At 44.8% G+C, this 19,394-nt stretch overlaps 1 protein-coding gene across 2 annotated transcripts; it reads left to right on the top strand.

The window, feature by feature from the left end:
• The first annotated feature begins 220 nt into the window (after positions 1-220).
• LOC138370357 (uncharacterized) lies at positions 221-17,090 on the top strand. 2 transcript variants are annotated; one of them, XM_069334707.1, is made up of 5 exons: positions 221-397; positions 9,229-9,353; positions 10,024-10,128; positions 10,569-10,804; positions 16,005-17,090. In XM_069334707.1, the coding sequence occupies exons 2-5, from the start codon at positions 9,261-9,263 to the stop codon at positions 16,504-16,506; spliced, it is 936 nt and encodes a 311-aa protein (XP_069190808.1). In that variant the 5' UTR covers positions 221-397; positions 9,229-9,260; the 3' UTR covers positions 16,507-17,090. The 2 variants fall into 2 exon arrangements, with proteins under 2 accessions (XP_069190808.1, XP_069190810.1); XM_069334709.1 differs by having other exon boundaries at positions 9,237-9,353.
• The last annotated feature ends 2,304 nt before the right edge of the window (positions 17,091-19,394 follow it).

Genomic DNA, 19,394 nt, shown 5'->3' on the forward strand with positions numbered 1-19,394 from the left:
AGAGATAACACGATCAATGGGATCCAAGAAATGTGTAAGTACCTCATTCATAAGGATAAACACTTCTCTCATGTAGTGCTAGTTCATTCATTAAGCGCGCATACCATTCCTGTGGGTGGTAGTGGAAAAGGTTGCAGAGCCACATATAATTGCCTACGAAACTGACCATCTTAATTCATTGGAAGCTTTCATAAACACATCTCACGGTCGTCCCGGGAAGCTCAGTGTACCAGGCGTGTGGCAGGGTGAAGGACCCTGGCTGGCTGCCGCCTCTACAACATTTTCTTCTTGCTATAGTCGCAACAAGATAGAGCAGCGCTGTGGATGAAAGAAGCTATTTACAGTTTCAAAGTGTACAAGTGTTTGAGAATCAGCAACTAACATATTCAACATAAAGGTAAATTCAGAATTCATCGTACATAACAGGTTCCTGCGCTAAACCTAATTATATAAGTATTCATCCAAAATAAATACCAGTTCATACATTACAAATTGTAATCATGAAGGTACTACACAGTTGTGAAAAGTACCAGACATATCCCAGAAGTCCTCAAACTGTGCTACAGCACCAATTAAAATATAATAGTGTGTTTGGGGTAGCGAGGGGTAGGAGAGACGAGTCATCACGGCCTTGAACCAGCGCCTCGCCGGCCACTTGCCAATCAGTGATTTCAGAATAATCGATTCAGAATACAACACGGTTTATTTACTCTCAGTAGACCAGCTTAGTGAGTGAAGTAATAGATAGGGCAAATTAATAACCATTAAAAACTGGCAAACACCTAATAATCAGTGACCAAGCTTAAACAGAAGACTAACGGAGAGCCATTAGTAACCCACCAAGTTGGATAGTCATGACTTTTTATTATTATTTTCTACCACAGACGTGGCCACACATGTACAATGCTAATCAGCATATATACATTTTCTTTTGTCCTCCATGGATAGGGTCAGAGATCTGTTAAACATATAGTTCAGGGATTTATTGAACAATCAACCACAGGAGGTGATTGTAGTGCTTTTAAATCTAACCTACAGAAAAATTTCTGTATATCAAATTTCCCCACATCTGTCGGCTTCAGGCTGTTTTTAATAAACTGTTTTTAAAAACAGCCCCCCTCCCCGCTCAGCTCGTTGTCGCCGTGTGGGGGCTTAGTGGGCGGCTGCCGGAGTGTGATGCTCCTTGGGACAGTCCTCTGTCCTTTTCTAGCCTTGTGCTCCTGCTGCCGTCCTCTCCAATTCTGCTGGGCATCTTTTCCTTTTCCTTCTGTTTCGTTTTTCTCCCCCCTCTTCTCCTATCTGCTTGCCGTTTCCTACCGACCTTTTGCTCGTTCTGGTTCTTCCCTTGGACTTCTTCTATTTTGACGCCCGGGTGCTTGAGGAGGCATACTCATGCACCCGTAGAACTGCAGTACCCGACGTCGAGAGCGAGGGGAACCTTTTATTGTCAATCCCCACTTCGTCACTGAACCCGATCTCGATGGACTGTCGGTTTCTTAAGGTGGCGTTTGTGGGGCGTATACTCGCGACGCACCCCTAGGAGGCCCCGACAAGATCGGCGATAGCTTCTTGTTGGGTGTCCTGCCTCTAATTGTGGCTCCATGGTGGGTGTGGGGGCACATTCGTGAGTGAATTCTTTCTTTCGTCAAGATGATTACCCCTGCTTCGGCTTCTTCTGGTTTACCTTCTCAGGCTCGTGGGGTGGGCGACCAAGCCCCCGAGTCGGTCCGTATTGGAAGACCGGGCTCTGTAGCCTCCGCTGCATTGGGCCCCGACCTTGCTCCTCCTTTGGCCTCTCTGACTCCTTCCTCTGGCTCCCCTCCCTCCTCTGTGGTTGGGTCGAGCCCCAAGCCCCCAGTGGTGACTACCTCGTCCCCTGGCGCGGCTCCTTCTCTAGTTGTAACTACTGCGCCTTTTGACCCCTCTCTCTCTGGGGGTTCCCACCGCCGTCCTCGTCACGGCCGCCCTCGCTCGATTCCTTCCAGTTCTGCTACCTATCAAGCCTTGTTTGGTCCCGCTTCGTGGGCCAAATATTTTGATCTCCTCCCTCTTGATTCTGCGCCTCCTGACGATTTCTCTCTCCATCGACATCTCATTGATTCCGTGGATGCCTCCATTACTTTCAACCCCACTCGTCTCGGTACACGTGTCGTTGCTGCTCCTTCTCAGGATGCTGCTTCCCGCTTGGCTGCCTTATCCTGCCTTGGCGAGACCCCCGTTCGGGTCTCGAAGAACGTTCAGTTGAATGCCAGTGTTGGCACTATTTTGCTCCCGCCCCATGTTGCGACCGGTGTTCGGGACCTGCGCGACTGCCACGACGATATTCGACATATCCTCGCTGCCCAGGGCCACTCTATTCTCCAGGTGGACACGTTTACTCGTCCCCCTCGTGGTAGTCGCCGTCAACCCCTCCGGGTTGTGAAGATTACCTTTGATGGTAGGACCCTTCCACCCTCTGTCATTCTTGCTGGTGCCAGGTGCTCTGTCCAGGAGTACATTCCTTCTCCTCGGCTCTGCAACAAGTGCTGGAGGTTTGGGCATGGTGCCCTCCGCTGCTCCGGGACTGTCTCTCTCTGTCCTTTGTGTGGTGGCGAAGGTCACTCTAAGTCGGAGTGCGCTTCTCCCCAGGCTCGTTGCCTCAACTGCGGTGAGGCCCATCCTACCTTCTCCCGTGCGTGTGTCCATTACAAGCTTGAGGCAGCCGTCCTCAACTTGAAGCACCGGGAGCGTTTATCTTTTCCTGAGGCGAGGCGCCAGGTTCGCTGGCTCCCGCCTTATGCTAATATCTCTTATGCTCGCGTGTTGCGCTCTTCCTCTCCTCATCCTTCCCGCCTTCCTCAGACTCACAACCGTTTCCGGGCCTTGGACCCTGATGCGCCCACTGCCCCCTCCTCTGTCCCTTTGGGTTCTCTCCCGAAGGATCCTCCTCCTGGTCCTCTGTCTGGGGTTCCCCTTCCTTCTACCCGGTCTGTCGTGTCTTCTGTGTCTTCTTCCTCGTCCCCCTCCGATCCTCCTTCCCATCCTCTTCCTCCATCTATCGGCTCTCCCCGCCGCCTGTCGGTGCGGGCGGATGTCCATCGCTCTCCTAACGGCCGTCGTGTGTGCTCTCGTTCGGCTTCTCCTGTTGAGACACTGGAATCCGTTGCCCGGTACGTAGTTGCTGGGACACCGGTCTCTTTAAGTCAGGAGCGTAAGCCTGGCTCCTCTCCTTCCTCTTCCCCGGCGGGTAAGAAGGCTTCGCTTTCTTCCTCAGCTCCTCCTTCTGGCTCTGTTGCTCCTTCCCCTCCCGTTTCAGTGCTTGCGCCCCCTGTTCCTGCTATGGAGGTTTCTTTGGCCCCTGCTTCCCTTTCGGTTGCTGCTCTTGCTGGGGTGCGCTCCTCTCTTTCTACTCCCCCTCTTCCTGCTGCTGTCCTTGACTGCTCCTCTCCGTTGTCTCCTCCTCCTCCTCCTCCTCCTCCTCCGGACCCTGCCCGCCCACCTCTGATCTGTTCTCCCGTTTCCTTCCCTCCGTCTTTGCTCAGTTTACCCATGCCCCCTAACCCTGACTTTGCTGACCCTGATCCCGACCCTGATATTCTTTAACGTGCTCTGTTGGTCTTTCGCCTTTGTTTCTTCCTTGTTCTCTGTTTTTGTCCTTTCTCTTCTCGTCGTTGTCCATTCTTCAATGGAACGTTCGAGGTTATTACGCCAATTTCCTCGAACTCCAACTTCTGGTTTCGCGGTTTTCGCCCCTTTGTGTCTGTCTCCAGGAGCCAATGCTTGGTGCTCGTCCTGGTCGTTTTCGTGGCTATTCCTTTCTCTCCCCCCCCCCCAGCCATTGCTGGGGCTTCTAATTCTTCTGCTCTCTTGATTCGGGCTGATGTTCCCTTTGTTCCTTTACTTTTTCCTTCGCCTCTCCATTGTTCTGCTGCTCGTATCTTTGTGGGGAAATGGTACACAGTTTGTTCCATTTATCTCCCCCCGAGTGTCCCGCTCTCTCTTCCTGATTTGAAACACCTCCTAGACTCCTTGCCGGAGCCTGTGCTCCTGCTGGGTGACTTCAATTGTCGTCATTCTCTTTGGGGTGACGTTCTGACGAATACCCGGGGTCGCCTCCTTGAGCCGTTTCTCCTCTCTTCTTCCCTGTCTCTTCTGAATTCTGGTGAGCCCACTCATTTGGACTCTCGAACTCGCACCCTTTCTTGTCTTGATCTTTCTCTCTGCTCTTCTTCTCTTTACTTAGATTTCACGTGGCAGGTTCTTGATGACCTCCATGGAAGTGATCATTTCCCCATCCTTGTTTCCTTTTTCTCTTTTCGCCCTTCCCTCTCTTTCCCTAGGTGGCAGTTTGCTAAGGCGGACTGGACCCTATTTTCCCTCAGTGCTACTCTCTCTGACCTCTCCCTTCTGCCCCTCTCTCGCGCTCTCCTCCTTTTTCATGACACTGTCTTCGACGCTGCCCTCCGCTCTATTCCTCGCTCTTCCTCTCGGGGTCCACGGAAGTGCGTTCCCTGGTGGAATGCGGACTGTGCTCGGGCTGTCCGCTGTAAGCGTGCAGCCTGGAAGAAGCACCGCCGTAGGCAGACGACTGATTCTTTTCTTTTCTCTCGGAAAGCGAGTGCGGTGGCCCGTAGGGCCATCCGTACGGCTAAACGTGAATGTTGGGCATCTTATGTCTCGACAATTACGTCCGAAACCCCTCTGGCCCAGATCTGGAAGCGTATCCGCAAGATAGCGGGTAAGTTCGTTCCCGATGTTTCACCGGTCCTTCACCTCCATGATACTCTTGTGGCGGACCCGTTGCAGGTCGCTTCCGAACTGGGTTCCCACTTTTCTTCTGTTAGCTCTGGTCTTCATCTTCCCTAATCTTTCCTTCTTCGTAAACCTGTCCTTGAGTCTCGTCCTTTAGATTTCTGCACTCATCTTCAGCTTCCCTATAATGATCCCTTCTCTCTCTCTGAACTTCGTTCTGCCCTGGCCCTCTGCGGTTCTACGGCGGCGGGCTCCGATGGTATTCATTATGAGATGCTTCGCCATCTCCCTCCGAGCACGTCTCAGTATTTACTGAGTCTGTATAATCGGATCTGGGAGTCGTCGTCAGTCCCTGAGGACTGGCTCGATGCCGTTGTCCTCCCTGTTCGCAAACCGGGGTCTCTGGGTACTTCCCCTAAGGACTTTCGCCCTATTGCTCTCACAAGTTGTGTCTGCAAACTCTTTGAACGTATGGTTAACGTTCGTCTGATGTGGTTCCTGGAACACCATCACCTCCTCTCCCCTTCTCAATTTGGTTTCCGCAAGTGCCGCAGCACGACAGATGTCCTGGTGAACTTGGAGGTCTATATTCGTACTGCTTTTGCTGCGAAGACCTCCGTTGTTGCCGTCCTTTTTGACCTAGAAAAGGCTTACGACACCACTTGGCGTTATCATATCCTATCTCAACTTCATTCTTTTGGCCTTCGTGGTCATCTCCCTCTCTTTCTCCGCAGCTTCCTCTCTCGTCGTTCCTTTCGGGTGCGCCTTGGTACCGCTCTGTCTCCCTCTTTTCAGCAATACGAAGGTGTGCCCCAGGGTAGTGTTCTGAGCACTACTCTTTTTCTGGTTGCCCTCAATGGTCTTCTTTCCTCTCTTCCTTCTGGTGTCTTCTCCGCTCTCTATGTCGATGATCTTACCCTTTGTTGTCAGGGTGATGATTCGCCTCTCCTTCAACGCCGGCTTCAACTTGCAATTGATGCCGTGTCGTCTTGGGCCACAGGTCATGGCTTCAAGTTCTCTACTTCTAAGACTTGTGCCATGACTTTTACGCGGAAACGGGTTGTTCTTCGTCCCTCTTTGTCACTTTATGGTCATCCCCTTGAATACAAAGATTCCGCGAAGCTTTTGGGGTTATTCCTAGACACTCGTTTGTCTTGGTCTCCCCATATCTCTTACCTCCGTGTTGAGTGCTCTAAGACCCTTACCCTCCTTCGGGTCTTGTCCCATACTTCTTGGGGGGCAGATAGGCGCACTCTCCTTGCTTTACATTCCTCTCTCGTCCTGTCTAAGCTCGATTATGGTTGCCCTGCTTACTCGTCTGCTTCTCCTTCTACTCTTCGCCGTCTTGATGCTTTGCACCATACTGGGTTGCGCCTCAGTTCTGGTGCCTTTCGTTCGACTCCCGTCCTTAGCCTGTATGTTGACACTGGCTTCCTGTCTCTCCAGGACCGCCGTGATCGCTACTGTCTTCGCTATCTTGCGCGGTCCTTGCAACATCCTTCCTCTCGCCTCTGTCGTGCTTTAACTTTTACCCCTCCTGCGGTTCCTGTTCCTCTTCACCACCTCCCTCTTTCTGTCCGGTTATCTCGCCTACAGGATTCTCTTTCCGTTCGTATTTCTGATGTTTCTCCTCGTGTTGTTCCTTCTTTGCCCCCGTGGAGGGTCCCTCTTCCGCGGTTTTGTACATCCTTGACTCGTATCACTAAAGCTTTTACCCCTCCTACGGTTCTAAAACGCCTTTTCCTCGAGCACTTTTCTTCTCACTCCCGCTCCGTTTCTGTCTTCACCGATGGGTCTAAGTCAGCGGACGGTGTTGGCTACTCTGTTGTTTTTCCTGATCGCACTTATATGTGTCGCTTGCCTCCGGAGACTAGCATCTTTACAGCGGAACTTTATGCTATTCTCTATGCTCTTCGTCTCCTGCTTTCTCGTTGTCAGTCTTCCTTTGTGGTTGTTGTTGACTCTCGTAGTGCCCTCATGGCTCTCGGGTGCTTTAATCCAGTTCATCCAGTAGTTGTCGAGATCCAGCATTGGCTGTTTCTCGTTCACAGTAAATTTAAGTCGGTTGAGTTTTGTTGGGTTCCCAGCCATATTGGCGTGTCTTTAAATGAGCGTGCGGATGCTGCCGCTAAGGAAGCTGTCCGCTCTTGTCCCATCTCTCGTAAAGGCATTCCGTATTCCGACTTTTACCCGGTTATCCATTCCTCAGTCCTTACCCGTTGGCAGGCTTCTTGGTTGTCTGTTACTGGTAACAAGCTACGTACTCTTAAATGTTGTGTTTCCTCGTGGCCGTCCTCCTTCCACCGTAACCGGCGGTGGGAAACAGCTCTGGCGAGGTTGCGTATTGGCCATACTCGCTTAATCCATGGTCACTTGATGGAGCGCCGCCCTGCTCCTTATTGTCCTAGTTGCATTGTCCCTCTTACGGTCGTGCATGTCCTTCTTGAATGTCCTGACTTCCAGGACGAGCGTGTGTCTTGCTTTCCGACCGCCCCTCGCGGTCACCTGTCCCTCGATAGAATTCTTGGTGACTCGGATACTTTTGATATCGTTCGCCTTATGCGTTTTTGTTCTCGTATTGGCATCCTTGGTGATATTTAGCGCCCTCTGATTATTTTGCGTATTTGATGGTGCTACATAGCCTTCCCGGTTTGGTGCCTTCTTTTGATAATTACTTACTTTTAAAAACAGCCTGAAGTCGACGGAGAACCCTTTACAGCAGTCAAACGTAGTACACATGTACACTTTCCCCCACAAAGGATGTAACCTTCAATCTAAGTACATAAGTATGACGTTGACCAAGCTGACGAGGCGTTTGACCTGTCGTCTTCAATCCGGTGTCCCCAAAAATCACATGAGACAAGCCCATGACATCACCCTAACAAGAGAAATGATAAATAAAAACACTTGTATAATAGACAAAATCCAAGATGTAAGAAGATTACAAATTCTTGAAGCAATCCAGACTTTAAGCACGAACTAACTTTATATTGCCAGTGATGGCTTCCTAGACTTTCAGAGAGTTCCTGGACTATATACATGTACCTAATCTAGAAAATCTATCATAACATATATCCAGAGTAGTGCGGACGAGTTCATGTACTAAGGGACTCACCATGCTTCCATCATGTAATAATCCCGCCCTGCTGTACCCCCTTACTCACTCAATACCCCAGCTTAACACTGCTTGCAGATCAGTGTGACCCTCACTGAACTACTAACTAATAGTGATTCTGAAATATTAAATGAGGGGGAAGCAACAAAGGAAGGGATCATTAATTTATGATCATTAATTTATAATTAATTCAATTTGAATAAGAACTGAATAAACTTAATAGCACACTGCCACCACCTTCCTGCTAAAATACCTGAATGTCTAGACTACTGATCTCCCAGAAAGGACAGAAATCAATAATCATGAACTTAAGGGCAATATTGGCAATATAATTGCTTGGGGAGTAATCATATAACTTTTACTTTACTTATTGAGAATATAGGGTTTCCAATACCGCACATGAATGCCACATATAAAAAGGAATAACACAGCATTTATAACCAAAAGAGGGAATTAACTAAATACCACTAGATCAAAATATTTACTTTATTGAAACAGGCACGTATTTTTAAAACAAATGAACATATATCCTACTCTAATAAAACATCCTAAAAGCAATGGTTTGAAATACCGATTATACATGAAATACTCAAGTGGCACAATACCTTACTGCAATCTGGGCAGAGATGTTGAATGGCTTGCCCACCAGTTCAGAAGACCTGCACCCCCCAGTGAAGCTCCAAGACACACTAACGATCATTTCTCAACAAGTATACCAGTGGAAAACAAGCTCCACCCCCTCTACGTTTTCCTAGGCACAATAAGCCCCACCTCTCAAAACTCGAGCCAATGAAATCAAAGTCTTTCAAAAGAAATCTACTCTAGGCCAGCCAAATGCTTTTGACTAGCTCCGCCCACTTAAGGTCTCCCTGAAAGTTATGTTTTTTTCCGGTAGAATTCTGAACCGTTCCCACGCTACACAGAAGGGAGCACCAGCAAAGCTGATGCAAACATCTAAGACCATCGTGTGTGGAGTGTACAATTAGAATAAGTTAAATTTAAGTATATAGTGTTAGTGTTTAAATTAATTAAGGTGGCACCAGCTATATAATTGGTAAATCAAATGCTATGCAGGTTGTGGATGGAGGATTTTGAGTATAAGAATTTTCTTTTGCTACATCAAAACATTTTGGTTCAACTTTTATCTTAAAAAGGTATTTGCTCGATAATGGATCCAGCAGTTTCTTTGAATTCTGTATCAAGATGTCATCACAGAATTTGTTTCCTTTTGTCCCTTAAGAATTCTTGTTATTTTTAATGTTGCCGAACATCTTCAGAAACATAAATAAGACTAGCCTATTATTTTATTTGTTAAAAATTATGTATAAATATCTTTTCAGTCACATGATCGTATTTCCTACACTGTATGCGTTTCTTTCAAGTGAACCAGTAGAGCGAGGAAGGGAGACTTATCATGGCTACGCGAATCTTCACTCAAGTGACCAGTAGGCGCCAACTTATGGAACTTGCTGACAGCCTCAAGGCGGACCTACCCTACTCGGCCACCGTGAGTTGACCCTCACTTGACTGTAGCTCCGGGAGAGAACTGTGGACTAGCTAAAACCTTAACATTGGCAAATGATATAGTCGTAGTGGCTTGCCGATCTCTCCTGATAATTTCCTACCCTTCTTGAAAATGATTTTCAAGAAGTATTTCAAGAAGCTCCTTAAACTATTTTAATGAATGGGTGACGATTATGGCTCAATTTAGATTCAAGAGAGAAATTGTAACATTTCATTATTCATTGAACGCGAGACGACCTCCTGTATTCAGTAACTGTGAATCGATTTGCCTTAATTTATAACAATATGTCAACTTTTCTCACTTGGTAATAGTGAGACGAAAACTTTCAGATATATTTTTGTTTTTAAAAAATATCCGATTTACATTTAGACTTCAAAGTTACAAATACATGTTGCTGAAAATATGTATGGACTGAAATACATTGCTTTGAACATTCTCCCACTGAAGGACTACAAAGTTTTGGTAATTATTATTATTTATCAAGTAAAATATTAAAACAGCAGTCTTACTATAATATTGCACAAGACCTTGCAATAATATTTCATTTCGTAAAAGTCAGTTCATTAACATGAATGAGCTTTTGAATGCAGATAATTCTCATTTTTAATCATAATTTTTGTTTAGTTGCTAACTTGAATGTAAACTATGACAGATGCACAACATCCTGCTCCTACACGCTCGAGAGTGGCTGTCCACGACCACATTCTATACCTTGGCTGCCCAACCACAGTCTCACGTACTCTTGTGGCAGAAGACGGTGAGTACTGCGTATCTCCTGCATCCTGTCCTCTCGCATAGTACATCACATTTCGACGTATAAATCCCCTAAGACCAAAAACTGATGTGCTTCAATTCATAGCGGCTCGCAAAATCGATGTAATGTTCAGTTTTCTATTCGCGGATCCCCGGTTTGGTTTGATTCAGGCAAATTTAGCACATCATTTCAGTGATGTTGTGAAGCCGGAAGCCATACGCCGCCAAAACCAAAATGTACTAACAATTTTGGAATCAACCGGGTTCTCACTTCAATTATTACAATCGTCTACCACTCTTTTTGGAAAAGAGAAATTTCTAATATTTTCTGCCACATTTGTTTCTTTAGCTTAATTCTATTATCTTTTTTACTTACGTGCGTACATTTTGATGTAATAGAGACTAACAGACGCTGGTGTTCTTACACTGTTTCTCTACCTCTAGAACGTGCCCTCCTGTATTGCCGTCTACTGCCGGGAAGCAGAATTCGAACAACTGATAGCGGCACTTAGGGAGACGCCTCTATTGGACTGGCAACGACGCCTGATGATCTACCATGTTCCCCACTACCTGGTTGAGCCGCTGAAGATGCTGGCCAAAGAGCTGGGGAGCTCCCTAGTCATTTGGGGTCCAAATTACACATTTACTTACCGCCCTAACTTGGATGCTGAACTCCCCAGGTTGGTACTTACCTTACCATATAGTGAACTTTATATTGGCAATATCTACCGTGCAGGAATATATACAACAAGATGTGTCCTCCACTTTCGGTATACACATAGAGTTTACTTTAGTTCTGGACTTTGTTCAGGGCTAAAGTATACTTGCTGGTTGGTCAGTAAGCTAATGTCAAGGCTTTAATAACCTTCGTGCAGTTGATAGGCCTTAAGTCTTTTAAGTCCTACACCAAACTAAACTTCGCATAGAGTGAAAGCTCATTTAGAAACTCAGGAAAGTGTTTACCAGTTCAGTTGAGGGAGCTGTTCTAGGACTACGCAGGCTTCATTCTGTTAAATGTTAGAAACGTCTTGGTGTGTGTGGCAAGGATGGCAAAGACAGTTAATAACATATGTAAGGTGGGAAAAGGAAAATAGTTTGAAGAAAATGAAATATAAATAATAGGAATAATTATATAAAATAGACAACATTTAACTGCAATTTCAACAATTCAACAGCATGAAGATACTGAATACGTTGTAATAAATGAGAATGAAATTTCAAAAACTGACAAAAATGAAAACAATAATTAAACAATGTTAAGCATAACATCAGTATAAGAACACATTACAAGCATTAACAACAATTGTTAAGTCTGCCATGATATCATTCGAAGGATCATACACTTGGGTCCGCAGTGGCATCTTTAGGGTAGGGCATATACCCGGTTCGTCACTGAGGACTTAATATTAGTCACAAATACTATCCTTGGATAGTGCCAAAATGTCCTTTACATGCATTATCTGTATAATAGTCTAATTTTGTGGATTGCTAGACCCGGCTCCAGGAAGACATTCCGAAGTACGTGTCTAAGGGTAGATAACGACTTCACCAAGCCCACAGGAAAGACAGATTGCTTGGTAACAATCTATTTATTAAAAAAAAATCCTACACTCATAACAAATTATTTAGTCTACTGACATTTACTTTAAATCCAATTCTCTCGTTGGATAGAAGCAAGGATTTACACCAACAAAATACAAGGCATTACAAAATACAATACATTAACACTGGTGGAAAAGTTAAAATTACACACAGAACACTGGTACACCACATAAATACCATATCCTCTTACAGGTTACTTTACTTGCTATAAAACTGTGAGTGAGCTGTAAGTTGCATTTATAATCTAAATAATAAAAATATATAAACTCGATGGCAGATACATAAAGGAACGGTCGTAACTGAGAGTAAATTATGCCGACAAACTGGACAAAACTTCACTCACAGATCCCCAAATTGAATTTGCCTGCCTCCTCCGGCTGCATACTGCAAAAAGCTCATACCATAACCATCTACATTCTCTTATGTGTTCTGCCCAAATATTTAACAAAATTATCTATAAATTTAATACCCTACTAGCTGCCCTCTTCTTAGTCAACCACTAAGTCCAACGTCTTAAATACACCCAGTAGTTTTCATATCACTACTTGATCGTACCGCCGGCAGCACTGCAAACCAGTAGACACTCAACGGCCAACCCTTGTGTTTCTTTCTATAAAATCTTGTTTCTGTGGGTGGTTATGACCACCCTGGTCCTAATGGTCTACCAACACCAGCCAGACACAATTAAAATTAAACCGCATGGTGGAAATGTGTCCACATGTCATACCAATCGTCTCTAGCAAATATCTTATTTACACTAACAGACTTTACTAAGTCCATATTAACTGATATAACCTACTGGCTGTTTACAACTTAATTACTTGTTTCCATAAAAACTCTCCAAGCCAGCTAGTAGCTTATGTTTAACAATTTAATCATGTTCAGGCAGTGTTGCACGATGTACTGACCAAAATCTTTTGATTTCATAATTTGTTCCTTACAATTTCTTCTCACTAGGCTGGTCTGGCCCTAGCTTCGGTACGGGGCGGACGTGTTGAATCGGCGCTCCAGCAGTTGGTGTTGTTTGCCCGTTTCGGCCGGTTGGGGGCGGGTGTGTCTCTGCTCTGTGGGACTAGAGTTCTCTGTGCGGGCTGGTTACCCGGAGATTGCCCTGGCTTGTGAAATGCTCTCTGTCCCTGTGTTTGCGATTTATGGGGTCGAGTTGGTAACGGCCCGTAGGGCGATTGTGAAGCTTGCAGAGGAGGTGGCGTATCGCGATTTTCTCCGGGGATACGAGGGGCGGACACTGCCCCTGCCGGATGGTGCGGGCACTGTCACCCTCTCGGATAGGAGTGGTGCACTTACTTACATCAGTGTGCATGGGGCTCCCTTGGAGTTTCCAGAGGCTCTGCTACGGCGGTATTTCGGCCGGTTTGGCGCAGTTGTTAGTGTGAGAGTGAACGTGGTGTCTTCTAGTCCTCTTAAGGGTGTGAGGTCTAACATTCGCACCCTGGGCATGAGACTTCGGGCGGATATTCCGTCCTCTGTGCGCCTTATGGGGTACAACGTTCGGGTGTTTTACGCCCGTCAGCCGCGGACGTGTTATCGTTGTGGTCTTTTGGGCCATCAGGCTGCTGACTGTTCTGCGCCTCCTGTTGCACCAGTGAATCTCTTCAGTGAGGAGGATTTTCCGCCCCTTCCTGTGGGGGATGATTCGGTGGGTATGGACGTCTCTTCGGCTGAGGAGGTGCCCTCTGTAGCAGCTGTTGCTCCACCTGTTGCGCCCCCTGTTGTTGCCGCATCTCCTCCGGAGGTTGGGTCCTCGCCTAGTGCTCCACCTGGTGTCCGTGAGCCTCTTCCGCCTGCCGTTTGCTCGGACCCCTCGTCTTCCAGTTCTTCCTCTGCTGTGTCTGTCCCGGTCCCTGCGCCCTCGCCGTCTGTTCCGGCTGTGCTGGGAGCTGAGGTGGTTCCGGCATTCCCTCCTGTGCCTGGCCTGGTGCCCCGTGTGGTTGAGGAGGTTGCCGTGCTGCGGCGTGCGTCGGTTCGCTCGGTTGGTGCTGCGCGGGTCGCTGAGTCTGCCTCCGGGTCTGATGATGTGCGGCCCGAGCCTAAGCGTTCCCGGCGTTCTTCTGCGTGGGCTGATGTTGGCGAATTCGACGAGTGTCGTCCTTCCGTTGACGGTGGAGTGGCTCCGGATGTGGTGCACACTACGGTGGTGGCGGAGGTACACTTGCCTGAGGATGCCGGCGCCGGCGTTTCGGCCTCACCTTCTGGTCCGGTGTCCGAGGGTCCTGCTTCAGGTGCGTTGCCTGCGTCGGATGGCTCCGGTTCTTCGTGGGCGGTGGTTCCCCCTGCTGTAGTTGGTGGTGAGCGGGGTGGCCTGGTAGTGATGTTGAGAAAGGATGCTCGCTCTGGATGTTCGGTGGCCCCTTCCTCGTTACCCGTTTCCTCGGCAGCGGTCTTGCCGCCTCTTCCGTTTCCTGCAGTCCCTTCCGTGTCTCCTGCGGTATCCGTGGAAGTGCTATCGTCTCAGCGTCCGGCACCTGCTCCGATGAAGAAGGCGTGGCAGGCTCGGCGACCCTCGTCCGCTTCTCCGGTGTCATCTGCTTCCTCGAAGGGCGTGATTAGCGCTCCCCAGCCTCGTTATGCGACTTGCGTCAGTGACCTTGGGCGTTGGCCGATGCCGCCAGATATAGATGTTCTCGAGTTTATGATACCCGCTCGAGAGCGGGGGATCAAAAACCGTACCGACCTTGAAGATCTAGTCTGGGAAGCTTACAAGGGGAAATATCCTCATGCTCTTTTCCCGGAGAAGTACATTTCTCACGAGGTTCCTCGCAAGTGATTTCTATGTATTTTGTGTTGCCTGGTTGTGGGGTGTGTATGTGAGTGGGTGGGGTGGGTATTGTTTCCCGGTTTGTATTGTGGGTTTTCTTGTATGGTTGTCGTGTGCGCTTGTTTGTCATATTGTGTGCCCTTCAGGCTGTTGGGGTGTGCTCTTTGTTATGTGTGCATTATGTGTTTGAGGTGTTAGACTTGTTTTGTAAGTTTCTCGCCTCTCTGTTTCCCTTATGTTTGTATTACGCTGTGTTTATATTTGTGTTATGTTTGTATATGCATTTTTGTTTTGTGGTCAGCCCTTCTGGCTGGTCTTCTCTTGATTTGTTCCTTTGTCATTTAACATATGTGTGCTTTGTACTTTTGTTCTATGTTATATTTGTTCTGTTTTTATTGTATATTATACGCATGCTTGCATGTAAAAATAAAAATAAAAAAAAAATTTCTTCTCACTCGAGCTCAAACTTTATCAAAACCTTTATAAAGACAAACTCTGGTCATTACAATAAACATTAATATGTTCTTATTAAAGTGCAAGTTCCATATTTCACTACATTTTCATGTAGTGTCGTAATTTGTCAATTAAAAGGTTAACCAACTTGACAGATATAAGCTGATTTTATAGTGAAATTATCTGAGAGATGGGTTTCAGATTTTTGTACAGGAGCGTAATTTAAGTGCTTGTCAAAGCAATTATTTTCCCTAGGTTCACTGTTACTTGTGTGTGTGCAGAAAGTTTAATGCTATTATATTCATTATAACATGGATAATTACAATATCCAGGTAAGTAACTGGTGGAATAAACTCTGAGATAATTTATATATACATAAGTGTAGGAACCAAAATCCTATTATTGGAAATGTTTCAATAGTTGTCAGATTTTGACTAGTAAAGAAAAACTTTATTTGAGAGAGAAAGTCTTGTCATAGTAAGAAGCGTATATTTTATTACAATGTATAGTGAATAAAACAAAACAGGAAAAGCTTAAGCAGGGAATTTATAGAATTTACTTAAAGGTATTTTCTTAGCAATTTACCATTGAACCTAGACGGCAAAATACTATTCTACCTTTAATCGTACTTAAATATTTATAAATAATAAAAAAAAAATTGAAATAGAGTAAATTGAGGAACAATTAATATGAAACTACATGCCGAAATTATAAAAAACTACATAAGAATACATAATGAATTCACAATGTGATATACCAGAAAATATTTGGAGCAAGATATTGGGACCGATCCACCGTCCTACTCTTAATATTTTTTCTTATGTCAAAATCTCAGATTTTTAGGAGGAAATTACACTGATTTAAGCCAGTAGTAGATTACGTAAGCTCGATAAGTAACCCGGCTTCTGTGCCTATGGAAGATGGACACTCAGCGGATTTACTTATAGTGTGAGAGTATAAATCAGGCAACAAATGTGCTTGCTGCCTTGGCTGTTTACTTAAAAACATTGCTCTGTACCCAGCATATCATTCTTCCCTTTTGCTCTCAGGAACAATCCAGGTTTCCGTGTCTGTAAACTTGTCAAAACTGGGCTCCAACACCTGCTGGAGAGGAGCAGCTTTAACAAGACCCAACCGCTGGAGTCCACGTGGAGCCTATCGCAGCATCTGCCATCTGTTGGAGTGTTCCTCGACTCGAGCGTGACTAAGGACTCTCCGCTGGACCTCCAGCACCTGCCCTACTCCGGAAATGAGGAAACACCTGTCTCCTGGATGTCGCCGACCATGTATGGAAGCATCGGCATGTTGGGGACGGACGACAGCTACAGGAAACTGGGGCTCGGTAGACTGGTAATCAAGGTCATGGGGAGGCTATATGCTAGCCAAGGCTTCATTCCTAACGCCCACGTCGCCTACGACAACCCATCTTCTATAGCAACGTTCAGCAAGATACCAGGCTGGGAAAACACTCACACTGTCGCCTGGATGGCCTTCGAGCAGACAAATGGAATCAGTGAAATATCACAGGACAAAGCTCTCCAATTACTATAGCAAAATATATTTTATAAGTTCTAAAGAAGAACTAAATTCTTATAAATTAATTATGACTAATTAATTATTATAATTATTATTGTATTTTTGTCATTATATTAATAACTAATAAACACAATTCCAATGTAACATATATTCCTCACTAGCATTGTTGCGTAAAGATTCAGCAAAAAAATTAGTATAGTCAGCTGAATAACTAAAAGGTTCTAGTATTCATTCATCCCAAAGGCGAATTATTATGGAAGATCAATTATACCCATACACTGCTGTAGTTGACTTCTGTATGCTTTAGGAACTGTACTGCAGTTTCAGGGAAAGCTAGTGGTGTGTAATAGGCAGTGGTATGAAAGATTGATAAAAAAGATGATGACACTCGTATCCCTGTTTTAAACTCCCACAAGTTGTTATGCAATACAACAATACAATATTAACCAGAGTAACACTGTACTTCTATAAATTAGTACAGTACCATAAGTAAATATGGTTTTCACTCCCAAGTAAATACAGTTACTTTGATGAGGGCACAAATGTATCACATAGAATATGTGAAGAGTAACATTAAAGTCTAATTCAGATACCTATACCTTCAGATTATACCTATACCTTCAGATTCCTATACAGTATTCACTTTCTTGCAATTGCCATGATATTTGGGTTTTAGTGCATAAGGTGCCCATCCTGCTTCCAACCAGCTTGGGACTGAATGCATTCATAAATGTTGATTTTACATCTTTTGTAACTTCTTGTCATATCCTTTTGACACCATAAAATATTAATTTATTTCCGATAATACGTCACAATGGGGATGCCCTAAATTCTCTAAACTGTAAGTACAATATTTGGTACAATTGCATATTACACATTAAAGGAATATTTAAAGTACATGAAATAATATTGTACATACAGGCATACATGATAATGGGGGGTATGTCACTACATGGATACAGGCTCAATAGGGCTGCGGAACTTTCATACAGGATAATTTAACACATAACGTAACATTTGCCTTCAGGCCAAAACCCACAAAAACTTTAAAACAACAGAAATGGAATGTTCTCAACTAATTAACATCACACTCACTGTTGCTAGCTCGAAATGAAAGCAGCTAACATATTAGAACCTAACCAAAAACTAGATGAAGCCCAGTAACTACACACATCCTGCTTTGTATCCATTGAAGGGTTAAAATCCTTTCCTAATGTGCCAGAATGACCTATTGAGCAGTTGCCTGATTAGAGTGATTGCCTGATCCTATCCTTATGATGGCTCTACTGGCCATCATAAGGATAGGAAGTCCATAGTTTAAGAGTAGGTCTTCCATTCTTTATAACTTGAGATGGTCCATAGTTTCATAGGTTACCCTATGGGTTAAATAACATTATGTTATGTCTGCTCTACACTGAAGCTAGATCAATGAGAAACTGTTACCGCTTGTGTGAGTCGCATTAAACCCATTAAAATTTAAGTACTGTAGCTTGAATTGAGATTTTAAAACTTGTTCATGATTTGTCACAATAAGATTAACCTTTATGTGTCTTGTTTGTAGAATTTTTAGTTCTATGATCTGCAGCCTTAACTAGTATGGGAGATGATTATGATCCTCTCAGATCCTCATCCTCTGGGATGATTTTCGTCACTGATAATGAAAGAACAACTGAACTTAGATGAATTAATATTCGAATAATTATAAATTATTAATTTAATTCTTATTAATTAAGAATTAATGCATTTCTTTAATATGCACTCTATACCCATCCCGTGGGCGGTGATGGAAAGGGTTACAGAGGCACATAATCAGGCAAAGTGAAGGTCACACCAGTTACTCCATCTATCATCATTATATTATGCAGGAAGAACCCCACGTCTATGGGTCATCCTATAAGGTTAGCAGACTTCTAGATGTTACCACTGCTAGGCTTAGGCTCACCAACAAGTACCTCTGGGAGTCTGCAACATCTGCTGATGTAGATTTGACTATGTAAACTGTCACACTATTAACTATAAACAGAACTATTCGCATACTTTGCGTCATTATATAATGGCATGTGAAAAAAATCGCGGAATTCAGAGATAACACGGTCAATGGAGTCCAAGAAATGTGTAAGTACCTCATTCATAAGAATAAACACTAATCTCATGTAGTGTTAGTGGAAATTTTGTTTTTGTTTTTTATTAATATATTAGGTACATCTTAATATATTAGGTACATCATCTAATGTATACATTAGGTACATATAGTCTAGGGTAGCTGCACATTTGTGCAGCTACCCTAGACTATATGAAGGGTAGTACAAGGTAGCAGAGCCACATATAATTGCCTACGGAACTGACCACCTTATTTCATTTGAAGCTCCCCTAAACACATCTAATGGAACCGCTACTGTGCCTGGTAAGTCTACTACGGCCCGCTCCTGTGCCAGGTAAGTTACGGGCTCACCATAGCCCGTGCTACTTGGAACTTGCTACTTGGCTGCCGCTCCTACAACATTTTCTTCTTGCTATAGTCGCAACAAGATAGATCAGCGCTGTGGATGAAAGAAGCTTTTTACAGTTTCAAGTGTACAAGTGTTTGAGAATAAGCAACTAACATATTCAACATAAAGGTAAATTCAGAATTCATCGTACATAACAGGTTCCTGTGCTAAACCTAATTATATAAGTATTCATCCAAACTAAGTGCCAGTTCATACATTAAAAATTGTAATCATGAAAGTACTACATAGTTTTGAAAATTACCAGACATATCCCAGAAGTCCCCAAACTGCGCTACAGTTCCAATTAAACTATAATAGTGTGTTTTAGGTAGGAGGCGACGAGGATAGGAGAGAAGAATCATCTCGGCCTTGAACCAGCGCCTCGTCGGCCACTTGCCAATCAGTGATTTCAGA

Source organism: Procambarus clarkii, chromosome 31 (assembly GCF_040958095.1).
Source record: "Procambarus clarkii isolate CNS0578487 chromosome 31, FALCON_Pclarkii_2.0, whole genome shotgun sequence".
NCBI lineage: Eukaryota > Metazoa > Arthropoda > Malacostraca > Decapoda > Cambaridae > Procambarus > Procambarus clarkii.